Source organism: Pleurodeles waltl, chromosome 5 (assembly GCF_031143425.1).
Source record: "Pleurodeles waltl isolate 20211129_DDA chromosome 5, aPleWal1.hap1.20221129, whole genome shotgun sequence".
Lineage (NCBI taxonomy): Eukaryota > Metazoa > Chordata > Amphibia > Caudata > Salamandridae > Pleurodeles > Pleurodeles waltl.
In genome coordinates this window covers 1,811,565,121-1,811,581,524 of record NC_090444.1, presented here as the reverse complement: position 1 = coordinate 1,811,581,524, position 16,404 = coordinate 1,811,565,121, and the positions used below count along the sequence as shown (strand labels likewise).

Here is a 16,404-nt window from a genome sequence, read left to right as displayed (position 1 = left end):
TGACTTACACATTAGATGCAGTGACTGGGGCATGGCACACAATCTCTGTGCCATGTTGTGTTTTCACTCATGACTTGCACCATGACACGCAGACTGCGATGGAAGCGGTGTGCAATCTTTAGGTGGGGTGCCACAGGGTGGCACAATACATGCTGCAGCCCTTATGGACCCTCTCTAGTATCCAGGTCCTAGGTCTCAGGGGTACCATTTACTAGGGACTTTCAGAGTAACTAGAGTGGGTTTGAATTGTACACAATTAGACCTTTTACCTTGTTTTAGGGAAAGAGCACTGGCGAGCTGTTTAGCATGGACCCAGTGCCCCTCAATCAAAAAACCTCAGTATCAGTGAGCAAAATTAGGGGTGACCATGTACAAAAGGGGTGCTTTCCAACACTAATCACTCCAAAGGTGGATAAATACAAGCTAGAATTGCAAGATCTAGTTTATTTTTTAAGTAAGAGAGAAATAACCTGGTATTGTGTCAGGGGGAAGGACGAATTGGAGGTTGGAGTATATATTGACTGGTGCAAAATCATGTACATAGGAGCAAACTGAGGTGACTGCCTGGCATGTATTATTGTCTATTAAGAGAAGCAGCGCCGCAACTCTACTATAAAGGTGCCCCAGATTAAGAGTTACCATTTTAGGTGAACCGGATTTAAAATGTTGTTAAACATAAATCTTGTAGCAATAAGAACCACACAGGTCATGCAATGCTTACTTCTGAAGAATTCGATAAACTCTTCATCACTGTCAAAGTCCATACGTGAATAGGCACAGCTGGGACTGTCATTTTTAGAAGGAAAGCCAACCTGCAAATGAGAGTAGAAAGTCCAGAAAGTTATATAAAAAAAAAAAAGCACTAGTATGAAATGTTTTAAACTTTAGGGTGGTTGATCAGGAGCCAGTTGCAGTTACAACAAAATTATCCCTTTGGGCACATTCAAAACCAAGCCGTAGGACGTGGTGAGGAATTAAGGCCTGGTTGTCGTTCCAAAACGGGGGATACAGAGAGGCAAACCCGTTCAGGTTCAACTACCTCTTAAAACAGAAAGACAGGAAAATAAAAAGTCAAAGAAAGCAGACAAATGAGATTCTAGTAAAAACTATCGTACCTTGAGCAGGTTTATTGTTGTAGCCTGAAGGTACTTTGGGAACTTTGACAGCAGTACAGTATCACTAGAAAAAACTTTATGCTTTAAGAAGATTTTCCAGGTAATCTGGGTGGAGGAACGCAGGAACTAAACAAAAAAAAAAAAAAAAGAAAATGTGTTATATCAAGAACAGTATTGCCTCATCAAAATTCTCAATCAAGGACAGTCTGAGAAAAAATAAATGAGGTACATGCTGTATTCTCAGTCACTAATCACATAAATGCTACAACTATCAACAAAAATATCTTGCAAACAAATGTATTCCTTTGTTGAGGTAGCTGAAAAGTGCTGACTTACCCGCATGGAAAATGGAGCACTTTCAATGCAACAGGGACCTACAAGCACTAGTGATCTGAATATGAAGAAAAGGAATAGGCAAAGAAAGAAGGACCAATGCAAACATTAAGGTAGAGTATGAATAGATATGTGTTTAAGCCTCTCCCAAAGCACAGCATATCAGGATTGAATCAACAGGGCACCATAGTCTTGGTGCTTGGCAAGTGAAGGCATGATTCAGCAACTTACATTTTTTGATGTGTGAAATTCATGGTCTAAGTGAAAAACAAAGTAAAAAATGTACCAAAGAAATCCCATTATGGCTACAGCTGCTTAAGTAAACAAATGACAAGCACAGTATTGGGCACTGCAGGAGGCCGTATGCCGAAAGGTCAGCGGCTGGTTAAAACCTAGTGCCCAAGATGAAATCAACAAGTCTTGTAAGAATCCAAATTAGGAAAGTGAAAATTAACTAACGTATAATCATTAAGGTTAATAATAACCCGACTGGGCTAAATCATTGAGGAATCAGAAATGGCAGCAACAGTTGGGTGATTAAGTACTGAAATGTTGGGGGTGTGGCCAAAATGGCAGCCGGAGCAGACACCTGATTCAGGAGCTCCGCTCTCGGCCCACCGTTTAATTAAATATCCTGACCCCTGATGTGCAACACCTCAGGGAGGCGTCCCCCGGTCTTCTAGGGGAAGCCCAGCACGCGAATCCCTCTGTCCGGCGACGACCTGGATGCGGGGGTAGAGCGGGACGGGTGCGAGGCTCCCGGCACCGAGGAGCGGCCGTGCCGGAGGAGGTGAGGAGGAGGAGAACGCCGCCCGTGGCTCACGTTGCATCCACTGGCGTTGTTGCGGCCTCAATGTCTGACAGAACCCGGGGGAGGCCCACGCGCTGCCTCCTAGCACGCACTGATCGCTTCCTGTGCCCTCCGCCCCAGTCGCGGTCGGCTAGGGCGGCTTCGACTCGGGGCGCGAGGGGCGGACGGGCCGACCCCCAGGCGGGGAGTTGTGGCCCGCCGGCCTGATTGTCTCGGCGTGAGGGCGGTGCGCGAGCCCTGGGCCCCCGTGGGGTCGGGCCCTGGCCGCGCACGGACCCGGCTCTGACCGGTCGGCGCCGCCCGCCCTTGGATGAATCCGGAGCTGCGCGGAACCATCTGCGGGGGGCCCGGGCCCCCGGAGACTCTACGGCACTCCCCATACGGATCGGGGCGGCCTGAACTTTGTTTCTGGGCCCGCTGCGGCGCGGGGACTGAGCGGGGGCTAGGCCGGAGAGTGTGGCCTACTTGAAGTGACTGCCAATCCCCCCACACCAAGGAAAACTAGAGGGCCTGTCCACGGGCTAGGTTAGTAACAAGGAAAGAGCAACAACAATCTTGCACTGAGGCGGAGACCGTGTGAGCACCAGGGCTAGACACAAAAGCCACCTTGGAGAAACCCATAGCAAAGAAAAACACAAAAGGACAAAAAGGTGGGGGGGGGAAATCAGAAAAACGAAATTCTTCATGAAGAAAGTTCATGATCTCAACAAACACCACTGGCGCACGATAAAACCTTTGCTCTCCAACAAGCGGAGGCTGTTGCACTAGGGGCTGCGCCAGCGAGGGCTCTGGGGATTGCGCAGGTGAAGCAAAAAAAAAAAAACTAAGCCCGCACCAATAACACAGTCTCAGACAACCTCTGGCTCCCCAACTGTACTAAACTCCGCACTCCTACTCATTGAACTGCACCACAGTGGCACCGAACGCTGCATCTCCATATACGAGTTGTCTGTCCTAACCCTCCTGGAACCCCCTCTGGAATCTACCTAACTCTACTTATCCCAGCCAAGAAGAGGGAGCTATGGTCAAGCCAAAACACCCCAAACCGGGGCACTCCTTGGATGGGGAATCCCTCCATGACACCGGACACTCTGTTACGCAAGCTGCAACACAGCTCCAACTGAGCGAAACTCTCCGAACACATTCCCTACAGTTCGACAAAATAATGCAAGCAATAATGGAGACCAAGACCTCGCTGGAAGGGAAAATTGACGCCGCGGCACTGGAAGTCTCGTTGCTCCGCGATGATCACTGCAAACTGACAGAGTGCAAAACACAATCAACGTTAAAAACGGTCCAACCAGAGATAGACATGAAAAACAAAATTCAACAAATGGAAACAGAACTTGCGCAATTGCACCGTAGGACCGAGGAAGCGGAAGGGCGCTCCAGACGCAATAACATCAGATTCATTGGCATCCCGGAGCACCTGGAATTACCTATAGCCAAAGATTTCATTGAGAAATGGTTGAAAAACATAATGGACATACAAGGCACCGCCAAAGCCCCAGCAATAGAAAGAGCCCATAGAATCCCGGGCAAGCCCCCCCGACCCGGAATACCGCCACGCCCACTGATAGCCCAGTTCCTTAACCATAGGGAGAGAGACTCCATCCTCCAGCACTTCAGAAACGCTAACACAATCATCTTGGAAAACAGCACGGTTTCCGCGTACCCAGACTATACAATGGAAGTGCAACGTAAAAGAGCGGCATATGTCAAGATAAAACAACTTTTGCGGGAACATAACATCATCTACTCACTCGTGTTTCCAGCCCGCCTGCGTATAGATACAGACGAGAAAACATTCATGTTCCCCACTCCGGAGGATGCATGGACATGGATCCACGCAAATGGTCTGGTCAACTCGCCCAAAGGAAAAGAAGCAACTGAAGAATGGGTCACCCCCAGTACCAGAAGGAAAAAGAAATCCAAAACAATATCTCGACCAACAAATCACAGATGGAAGCCGATCAAGCGCAAAGCTTAAGGGAAACCAGAACATTCACCCGATCCCAAACCGACACCAGAAGCGAGGCGGACAACACCGACAATGGCTCTCCTGGAGGGGAACCCAGCCCATCCCTCTCCCCTCTTCTGGCCGGCCCCGACCTCACCCCACGCTCGACGGACGAACTCTGTCTCTACACGCGCTGGACCCCCCCCCCCCCCCCCCCCTCCCACGTAAATGGAGCCGCGCGGCCGCCCTGGACTGGGGCCGGAATTGTTGCCGCCCCTCCGGCTCCTCGCTGGACTGCCGCCGAGGGACGTGATCACAACTTAACGTACACAGGGAAAGAACTATCCTGGAGGTGGGCCATTGGAGGTCCAACCCCAATCAACCCACGCTCCCCAACAACCTCATACCCGTATGGAACTTAATCTCCTGGACTGCTGTTTAGGCACCGGTTGTGCCACTTTGTTTCAAATCGGGCCTTACCCGAAATATCCTTTAGTGTGGTACTTTGTTTTCCCTCTCTATTCTTTTTATCCTATCTCTGCCCTATCCCCCCTTTTCGGGGCTGGGGTGGCCTCTGTGCCGGTGTGGGGCGGGTGGGGGGCTCGGGCTGGGGGTGCACGCGCCGTGCTGACAGCGTTACATAGACGACACTGGAGATGGGACCCCGGGATCACTACACTGACATGTAAAACCTCAAATTAGCATAATGACTAAGGAACCAATATACAATATAATGACTTGGAATGTAAAAGGCATGGCGGGAATAAATAAGCGCAACAGAATTCATGCACATCTAAAAAGACACCGCATCCACATAGCCATTCTCCAAGAAACACATATTCCCTCAGATGAGATCCCGCAGTTGGCGAAATGTTGGGCGGGACAAGTCTACGGCTCTGGCAATTCATCTTTCGCTAGGGGGGTCTTGATCTGGATAGCTCCAGGGGTTCCCTACGTGGTACAACGCAGCGTAACAGACAGGGACGGCAGGTACATACAATTAGTAGGCCAGCTCAACGGAGAGATGTTGGGGATTAATGGACTATATGTCCCAAATGCTGGTCAGGGTGACTTCCTACAAAGAACGATATCGCACATATCAAACGACTCACTCTCAAGATGCATCTGGGGTGGGGATATGAACTGTGTCCCACAGATAGACATGGACAGATCACACCCCCCCCATAGCGGCCACCCCTGTAACTAAAAACTCTCAGACTCTGCGACTATGGATGTCGGACCACCGCTTGATAGATTCTTGGAGACATTTACATCCTCAAGACAGGACATACTCCTATTACTCCCCAGTACATCTTCTACACACCCGCATAGATCTCATCCTCACTACACAAGACTTGATACACCGAATTACAAGCGCCGAATACACTGCCAGAGTAATCTCAGATCATTCCCCACTTATTGCACATATCAGGTGGGGCAGGCCACGCGCTTGTATTCCAACTTGGCGCCTGCAAACACAGTTATTACAGACCCACCATTCAGAAAAGAACTAGCCACACACATTTCCTCCTATTTCACTCAAAATGACGGATTACGAGCACTAGAGCAAATGAATGGGACGCCCACAAAGCAGTTATAAGAGATGCTTGCTGTAAGGAAATGCCTCCTTGGCATGGTTGCCCCCTGACTTTTTGCCTTTGCTGATGCTATGTTTACAATTGAAAGTGTGCTGAGGCCTGCTAACCAGGCCCCAGCACCAGTGTTCTTTCCCTAACCTGTACTTTTGTATCCACAATTGGCAGACCCTGGCATCCAGATAAGTCCCTTGTAACTGGTACTTCTAGTACCAAGGGCCCTGATACCAAGGAAGGTCTCTAAGGGCTGCAGCATGTCTTATGCCACCCTGGAGACCTCTCACTCAGCACAGACACACTGCTTGCCAGCTTGTGTGTGCTAGTGAGGACAAAACGAGTAAGTCGACATGGCACTCCCCTCAAGGGTGCCATGCCAGCCTCTCACTGCCTATGCAGTATAGGTAAGACACCCCTCTAGCAGGCCTTACAGCCCTAAGGCAGGGTGCACTATACCATAGGTGAGGGTACCAGTGCATGAGCATGGTACCCCTGCAGTGTCTAAACAAAACCTTAGACATTGTAAGTGCAGGGTAGCCATAAGAGTATATGGTCTGGGAGTCTGTCAAACACGAACTCCACAGCACCATAATGGCTACACTGAAAACTGGGAAGTTTGGTATCAAACTTCTCAGCACAATAAATGCACACTGATGCCAGTGTACATTTTATTGTAAAATACACCACAGAGGGCACCTTAGAGGTGCCCCCTGAAACTTAACCGACTATCTGTGTAGGCTGACTAGTTCCAGCAGCCTGCCACACTAGAGACATGTTGCTGGCCCCATGGGGAGAGTGCCTTTGTCACTCTGAGGCCAGTAACAAAGCCTGCACTGGGTGGAGAGGCTAACACCTCCCCCAGGCAGGAGCTGTGACACCTGGCGGTGAGCCTCAAAGGCTCACCCCTTTGTCACAGCCCAGCAGGGCACTCCAGCTTAGTGGAGTTGCCCGCCCCCTCCGGCCACGGCCCCCACTTTTGGCGGCAAGGCTGGAGGGAACAAAGAAAGCAACAAGGAGGAGTCACTGGCCAGTCAGGACAGCCCCTAAGGTGTCCTGAGCTGAGGTGACTATGACTTTTAGAAATCCTCCATCTTGCAGATGGAGGATTCCCCCAATAGGGTTAGGATTGTGACCCCCTCCCCTTGGGAGGAGGCACAAAGAGGGTGTACCCACCCTCAGGGCTAGTAGCCATTGGCTACTAACCCCCCAGACCTAAACACGCCCTTAAATTTAGTATTTAAGGGCTACCCTGAACCCTAGAAAATTAGATTCCTGCAAACTACAAGAAGAAGGACTGCCTAGCTGAAAACCCCTGCAGAGGAAGACCAGAAGACGACGACTGCCTTGGCTCCAGAAACTCACCGGCCTGTCTCCTGCCTTCCAAAGAACTCTGCTCCAGCGACGCCTTCCAAGGGACCAGCGACCTCTGAGGACTGCCCTGCTTCGAAAAAGACAAGAAACTCCCGAGGACAGCGGACCTGCTCCAAAAAGACTGCAACTTTGTTTCAAGGAGCAGCTTTAAAGACCCTGCAATCTCCCCGCAAGAAGCGTGAGACTTGCAACACTGCACCCGGCGACCCCGACTCGGCTGGTGGAGAACCAACACCTCAGGGAGGACCCCCGGACTACTCTACGACTGTGAGTACCAAAACCTGTCCCCCCTGAGCCCCCACAGCGCCGCCTGCAGGGGGAATCCCGAGGCTTCCCCTGACCGCGACTCTCTGAAACCTAAGTCCCGACGCCTGGAAGAGACCCTGCACCCGCAGCCCCCAGGACCTGAAGGACCGGACTTTCACTGGAGAAGTGACCCCCAGGAGTCCCTCTCCCTTGCCCAAGTGGAGGTTTCCCCGAGGAAGCCCCCCCTTGCCTGCCTGCAGCGCTGAAGAGATCCGTTGATCTCTCATAGACTAACATTGCGAACCCGACGCTTGTTTCTACACTGCACCCGGCCGCCCCCGCGCTGCTGAGGGTGAAATTTCTGTGTGGGCTTGTGTCCCCCCCGGTGCCCTATAAAACCCCCCTGGTCTGCCCTCCGAAGACGCGGGTACTTACCTGCAAGCAGACCGGAACCGGGGCACCCCCTTCTCTCCATTCTAGCCTATGCGTTTTTGGGCACCACTTTGAACTCTGCACCTGACCGGCCCTGAGCTGCTGGTGTGGTGACTTTGGGGTTGCTCTGAACCCCCAACGGTGGGCTACCTTGGACCAAGAACTGAACCCTGTAAGTGCCTTACTTACCTGGTAAAACTAACAACAACTTACCTCCCCCAGGAACTGTGAAAATTGCACTAAGTGTCCACTTTTAAAGTAGCTATTTGTCAATAACTTGAAAAGTATACATGCAATTGAAATGATTCAAAGTTCCTAATGTACTTACCTGCAATACCTTTCAAACAAGATATTACATGTTAAATTTGAACCTGTGGTTCTTAAAATAAACTAAGAAAAGATATTTTTCTATAACAAAACCTATTGGCTGGATTTGTCTCTGAGTGTGTGTACCTCATTTATTGTCTATGTGTATGTACAACAAATGCTTAACACTACTCCTTGGATAAGCCTACTGCTCGACCACACTACCACAAAATAGAGCATTAGTATTATCTATTTTTACCACTATTTTACCTCTAAGGGGAACCCTTGGACTCTGTGCATGCTATTCCTTACTTTGAAATAGCACATACAGAGCCAACTTCCTACACTTGCATATCAACGACGGTAGGAGTACGCCAAACATTGGTACGTGAGCTCCGCAAACTTGAGGATGAGGTCCACTCATCGGAATGTAAATTCGCCTGTGGCACAATTACCCAAGCCGAGCTCACCGGAACGCGTGCACAGCGGCACGAAACGGATAAGCGACTAAGGCTCTTCGATTTCCGACACCACAAGGCACGAGCGCATGCGAAGGGAGATAGGTCAGGCAAACTTCTGTCATGGCTCACACGCTCTGAGCCACGGAATTCTCCTATAGGGGCCATTCGCCTCGACACAGGACTAATAGTAAATACCCAAGTCGATATAAACTGCGCCTTCAGGGAGTATTATAGCACACTATACAAAGCTCACCCACCACCTTCCACAGCATCACTGAATTAGTTTTTTAATGATATCACATTGACCTGCCTAACTGCCACACAAACAGCTGACCTAGATAGGGCAATAGACATTACAGAAATACAACAGGCCTTACAACAACTATCACAAGGCAAGGCCCCCGGCAGCGACGGGTTACCCCTGGAATATTATAGCACGTTCCCGACTCAAACATTAACCCCATATCTCGCTATGCTATCTGAAGCCCTGAAGCGCGGCCAACTGCCTGACACTTGCCAGGAGGCTCTAATAGCGGTACTCCCTAAAACGGGCCGTGACCCACTAGATGTACGCTCATACAGACCACTTTCGTTACTAAACACAGATTGTAAATTATTAGGTAAACTATTGGCCAATCGATTACTCCCATATATAACACATTTGGTCCACCAAGACCAATCCGGCTTCATACCAGGTCGCAGCACCTTCAGCAACATCCGGAATTTACTGCGCCTAATGGCAAACTCCCCAGAGGGTGACTACCACTGCGTTGCCGGGTCACTAGACATAGAAAAAGCATTTGACACGTTGGGATGGCCCTTCCTGATGGATACACTCCGTCGCATGGGATTCGGACGGATATACATAGATTGGGTGGGGGTGCTCTACTCTAACCCCACTGCGCGAGTCAAAACTGGCAACACGATCTCCCAACCATTCAACATAGAAAGGGGAACCAGACAAGGATGTCCACTGTCCCCACTCCTGTTCGCACTTGCTATCGAACCACTAGCAGCCCGTTTACAAGCAGTTGCCCCTTTATGGGGCATCCGCGACCATCACACATACCGCATAGTATCTCTATACGCAGACGATGCCCTTATTTTTCTTCGTAATCATAATAAAACTCTGCCTGACTTATTGAAACTATTGCGCGAATTCGGAGCACTAGCCGGCTTAAAGGTGAACTGGACAAAGTTGTGTATATTCCCTATGCGCCCAGTCCCTGAAGTACTCAGGACGCTTCCCAGCCCGGGCGATCTGAAGTGGTGCAATAATACATTCAGATAATTAGGCATAAACATATACCACGATACACACGACCTTAGGGAGGGCAACCTACGTCAAGCAATTAGATCCATCAGAAGCTCCCTGCCCTTTTGGTGCTCGCTTCCGCTCTCGCCTCTGGGCAGAGTGGCCATAGCAAAAATGATAATCCTCCCCCGGCTATTATATTACTTCATTGCCCTCCCACTGATTTTACCAGCATCCTTCTTCAAACCACTGAATAGCCTATTAACTGCCTTAATTTGGGGCACCGGCCGGCGTCGAGTAGCATTAACTAAAATATACCAACCATTGAGTGTGGGGGGATTAGGAGCACCCAGACTTGAGCTATACTACGCAGCCGCCCAAATACAGTGGACATCCACCTGGCTTGGGTGCCCTGATAGTGCGGAAACACAATTGATTCTCTCCACAATGGGTAACCCGGGAGTACTACATTACCTGATGAGTCGTGAGCACCCCAAACACCCACGCAATATATTATTGAAAACTGCGCACTGGATATGGGGCAGTTACGTCCTAGCCAGCGCTCAAAAACCGCTGTACTCCCCCAAAATTCCATTACTGGCTAGCCCGAAGTTCGCCAATATAGCTGCGAGGGTGGGGCTAGGTGGTTGGATCGATAAAGGCATACGCACAATCGGTGATCTATACAATGAAGGGCACCTCCTAACATACAATGCTCTTGCCGACAAGTATGACTTGGGACAGGGTGGTTTCATAACATTTGGAGCAGTAAGACAGATAATACGCTCTTGGTGGAACTGCGGCAATTTAGAACCCAACATTGCTCCCAAGCTCCATGATATACTGGGCAACATAGACACCCCACTAAATGTATCCAGAACATACACGATCCTAGCCACCCACCAAGAACAAGCAAAAAACAGATGGGACAACGTGCTGACTGCACCACTTTCACAACACGCATGGAGCCAAGCCATGAACATGATAAAAGATGTATCGCGCAACCCACGTTTCCGCTATACCCAGTTTAATTATCTACACCAAACATACCTATCCCCGCATCGCATTACGCGTATGTTCCCTCTGTCAACCCAGGTGTGCCCCAGATGCTCCGTTCCTGACGCCAACTTCTATCACATGACCTGGAACTGTCCTCCGGTTCATACAACTTGGAATGACATAATAACTTTGCTGTCGGAATGGACGGCCATCACGCTCTCTCCCACACCCGAACTGTGCCTACTGGGGATAGGCCCATGTCTTAAAAACCGGAAACATTCACTGAGGTGTATAGCTTTGGCATTGGTGATGTACTGGCTCCTCATAGCCATGCATTGGAAGGCCCCGGCCGCCCTTGGGATAGATATGTGGCGTACTGAGCTGCTGCGATGGGCCAAGGCTGAGGCAGACACGCTGCAGCTCCTATTGGCCAGGGGGATTCGAGTTAAGGGCTTACCACCTGGAACTCCTTTGTAACAACCATAGAAAACAAAGATGAACGCCCACCATGAATATTCCACAAAACGGTATTCCCTGAGACTTAACCCTACAAACCCGTTAGCACTACCTCATATTTTCATAAACATAACAAGGATGCGCTTCAAAGCACACAGAGCCACACAGGCACATGGAAAGCTCAGCACACCTCTGGCAAGGGAACACACAACAACAATGAACAATAATAAAAATTAAAAAAAGCTTGGTGCCCCCCCCACCGCATGGCCCCCCCTTTGCCCGTGGCGCTCGCTGGCTGGGCCCCCACACCCCCCCGACCTGGGCTCTCCCCTATACTTTCCTAGTCATAGATTCTTAATTTCTTAAGGTAAATCGGATAAACTCTCTTCCCGCGCCCTGCCCCACTGAACCAGAGCGCGCCACTGCCTGCGTGCGCATGGGCACTACTGAGCACTTCTGTTTAGAGGTGCCTGATCTGATTGCTGAGGGCTGAGCAGAACGTGTCACTATTTGCCATGCAACTTGATCACCTGTACCTATCTTTTCTTTTTATGTTTATTTGTTACATGCTACAATAATAAAAATATATAAACAAAAAAAAAAAAAAAAAGTACTGAAATGTTAAAGGGAAAGCTACAGTAAAAGATATAGGACAGGGATGCATGGTCATGCAATAGATGTAGCGAAGCAAAATGCCGTATGCCTGGCCGTGAAAACTAAGAAACCTCAAAGAATAACGACAGATGTAAGAAAAAACTGTTTTCAAATTCAATAACCAATGGTACTAAAAATAATGAGAACAGGAAACACTTCACTACAGCTATGGTCAAACAGAAAAATTCTTAGCCACCCATGTGCAGCGGTTTCTACACCACAAATGTAGTGCTTGCCCATGGCCACAATGCATATGGAAAATGTCACTTACCCAGTGTACATCTGTTCGTGGCATTAGTCGCTGCAGATTCACATGCTGTGCATAGTCCGCCGTCTGGTGTTGGGCTCGGAGTGTTACAAGTTGTTTTTCTTCGAAGAAGTCTTTTCGAGTCACGAGACCGAGGGGCTCCTCCCACTTCGGTTCCATTGCGCATGGGCGTCGACTCCATCTTAGATTGTTTTTCCCCGCAGAGGGTGAGGTAGGAGTTGTGTATGCTAATAATAGTGCCCATGCAATGGAATAAATACGTATGTACAAAATGAAGGTTTAATGTAATATATTTACAAATGTACAAATGTTCAAGATCTACTTCTAAACGGCTACAGGCTCCCGGGGAGGAGGGTGGGCGCATGTGAATCTGCAGCGACTAATGCCACGAACAGATGTACACTGGGTAAGTGACATTTTCCGTTCGGTGGCATGTGTAGCTGCAGATACACATGCTGTGCATAGACTAGTAAGCAGTTATCTCCCCAAAAGCGGTGGTTCAGCCTGTAGGAGTGGAAGTAGTTTGAAATAAAGTTCTTAGTACGGCTTGACCTACTGTGGCCTGTTGTGCAGATAACACATCTATACAGTAGTGTTTAGTAAATGTATGAGGCGTAGACCATGTTGCTGCCTTACATATTTCGTTCATTGGAATATTTCCTAGAAAGGCCATAGTAGCACCTTTCTTTCTGGTTGAGTGTGCCTTTGGTGTAATAGGCAGTTCTCTCTTTGCTTTAAGATAGCAGGTTTGGATGCATCTTACTATCCATCTGGGAATCCCTTGTTTTGAAATTGGATTTCCTGTATGAGGTTTTTGGAAGGCAATAAATAGTTGTTTTGTCTTCCTAATTTCTTTTGTCCTGTCAATGTAGTACATTAGCGCTCTCTTGATGTCTAATGTATGTAGTGCTCTTTCAGCTATTGAATCTGGCTGTGGGAAGAACACTGGTAATTCCACTGTTTGGTTTAAGTGGAACGGTGAGATAACCTTTGGTAAGAATTTTGGATTTGTTCTTAGAACAACCTTATTTTTGTGTATTTGAATAAATGGTTCTTGTATGGTAAACGCCTGTATTTCACTTACTCTTCTTAGAGATGTAATGGCAATGAGAAATGCAACTTTCCACGTTAAGTATTGCATTTTACAAGAATGCATGGGTTCGAAAGGTGGACCCATGAGCCTTGTTAAGACAATGTTGAGGTTCCATGAAGGAACAGGTGGTGTCCTTGGTGGTATAATTCTCTTTAGGCCCTCCATAAACGCTTTAATGACAGGTATTCTAAATAGGGAAGTTGAATGAGTAATCTGCAGGTAAGCAAATATTGCTGCGAGATGTATTTTTATGGAAGAGAAAGCTAGATTTGATTTTTGTAAATGTCGTAAATATCCTACTACATCTTTTGGAGATGCATGCAATGGTTGAACTTGATTATTATGGCAGTAACAAACAAATCTTTTCCATTTACTTGCATAGCAGCGTCTAGTGGATGGTCTTCTAGCTTGTTTTATGACCTCCATACACTCTTGTGTGAGGTTTAAGTGTCCAAAATCTAGGATTTCAGGAGCCAAATTGCTAGATTCAGCGATGCTGGGTTTGGATGCCTGATCTGTTGTTTGTGTTGTGTTAACAGATCTGGCCTGTTGGGTAGTTTGACATGAGGTACTACTGACAGGTCTAGTAGTGTCGTATACCAAGGTTGTCTTGCCCATGTTGGTGCTATTAGTATGAGTTTGAGTTTGTTTTGACTCAATCTGTTTACTAGATATGGAAGGAGAGGGAGAGGGGGAAAAGCGTACGCAAATATCCCTGACCAATTCATCCATTGAGCATTGCCTTGAGATTGCCGGTGTGGGTACCTGGATGCGAAGTTTTGGCATTTTGCGTTTTCTTTTGTTGCAAATAGATCTATTTGAGGTGTTCCCCAAATTTGGAAGTGTTCAGGATTTGGGGGTGAATTTCCCATTCGTGGACCTGTTGGTGATCCCGAGAGAGATTGTCTGCTAGCTGGTTCTGGATCCCTGGAATAAACTGTGCTATTAGGCGAATGTGGTTGTGAATTGCCCAATGCCATATTTTTTGTGTTAGGAGACACAACTGTGTTGAGTGTGTTCCCCCCTGTTTGTTTAAATAATACATTGTCGTCATGTTGTCTGTTTTGACAAGAATGTATTTGTGGGTTATCATTGGTTGGAATGCTTTCAACGCTAGAAATACTGCTAACAATTCTAGGTGATTTATATGAAACTTTCTTTGATGTACGTCCCATTGTCCTTGGATGCTGTGTTGATTGAGATGTGCTCCCCACCCTGTCATGGAAGCATCTGTTGTTATCACGTATTGTGGCACTGGGTCTTGGAAAGGCCACCCTTTGTTTAAATTTGTACGGTTCCACCATAGAAGCAAGATGTATGTTTGGCGGTCTATCAACACCAGATCTAGAAGTTGACCCTGTGCATGTGACCATTGTGATGCTAGGCACTGTTGTAAGGGCCGCATGTGCAATCTTGCGTTTGGGACAATGGCTATGCATGAGGACATCATGCCTAGGAGTTTTAATACCATCTTTGCATGTATCTTTTGTGTTGGATACATAGCTTGTATCACCTTGTGAAAATTTTGAACCCTTTGTGGACTTGGAGTGGCTATCCCTTTTGTTGTGTTGATTGTCGCTCCTAAGTATTGCTGTGTTTGACACGGCAAAAGGTGTGACTTTGCATAGTTGATGGAGAAACCCAGTTTGTAAAGGGTTTGTATAACATAATCTGTGTGGTGTGAACACTTTGTTAGCGAGTTGGTCTTGATTAACCAATCGTCTAGGTACGGGAACACGTGTATTTGCTGCCTCCTGATATGTGCAGCTACTACTGCTAGACATTTTGTAAAGACTCTTGGCGCTGTTGTTATTCCGAATGGCAACACTTTGAATTGGTAATGTATTCCTTTGAATATGAACCTTAGGTATTTCCTGTGCGAGGGATGTATCGGTATATGGAAATACGCGTCTTTTAGATCTAACGTTGTCATGTAGTCTTGCTGTTTCAGTAGTGGTATTACGTCTTGTAACGTGACCATGTGAAAGTGGTCTGATTTGATGTAGGTGTTTAGTGTTCTGAGATCTAATATTGGTCTCAGACTTTTGTCCTTTTTCGGTATTAGAAAGTACAGTGAGTAAACTACTGTGTTCTTTTGTGGACTTGGTACTAATTCTATTGCGTCTTTTTGCAGTAATGCTTGAACTTCTAGTCCTAGAAGGTCTATATGCTGTTTTGACATATTGTGTGTTTTCGGTGGGACGTTTGGAGGGAGTTGGAGAAATTCTATGCAATATCCATGTTGGATAATTGCTAAGACCCAAGTGTCTGTTGTTATTTCCTCCCATGATTTGTGGAACTGGCTTAGTCTTCCCCCCACTGGTGTTGTGTGAAGGGGTTGTGTGACCTGTGAGTCACTGTTTATTTTGAGGGGTTTTGGGACCTTGAAATTTTCCCCGGTTTCTTGGGAATTGGCCCCCTCTGTATTGGCCCCGAAAGCCTCCCCTTTGATATTGTCCCTGGTAGGTAGGTGGTCTTGTTTGTGAGGTGCTGGCTTCTGTGGCTTGACCTCGAAACCCTCCTCTGAAAGTTGTTTTGCGAAATGTGCCAAATGTGCCTCTGCCCTGCGGGGAATAGAGTGCGCCCATGGCTTTGGCTGTGTCAGTGTCCTTCTTTCATTTTTCAATTGCAGTGTCCACTTCCGGGCCAAACAATTGCTGTTCATTGAACGGCATATTGAGCACTGCCTGTTGTATCTCAGGTTTGAAGCCAGATGTGCGCAGCCATGCATGCCTCCTTATTGTCACAGCAGTATTTATTGTTCTTGCAGCTGTATCTGCTGCATCCATAGAAGAACGTATTTGGTTGTTGGAGATATTTTGCCCCTCTTCAACCACTTGTTTCGCTCGTTTCTGGAATTCTTTGGGGAGGTGCTCGATGAGATGCTGCATCTCGTCCCAATGGGCCCTGTCGTATCGCGCTAGGAGTGCTTGCGAGTTGGCGATGCGCCACTGATTTGCAGCTTGTGCTGCAACCCTTTTCCCAGCTGCATCAAACTTGCGGCTCTCCTTGTCCGGAGGTGGTGCGTCGCCTGATGTATGCGAGTTGGCTC

At 47.9% G+C, this 16,404-nt stretch overlaps 1 protein-coding gene across 1 annotated transcript in view; it reads right to left on the bottom strand.

Moving 5' to 3' along the window:
• Positions 1–16,404, bottom strand: part of LOC138296834 (exportin-5-like) — a 723,294-nt gene that overhangs the window by 567,534 nt on the left and 139,356 nt on the right. Inside the window, exons 10-11 of the mRNA XM_069236301.1 lie at positions 1,116–1,241; positions 722–812 (exon numbers count right to left, since the gene is read on the bottom strand). Of these exons, the coding sequence (XP_069092402.1) occupies positions 722–812; positions 1,116–1,241 (217 nt within the window). The remainder of the gene's footprint in view (positions 1–721; positions 813–1,115; positions 1,242–16,404) is intronic.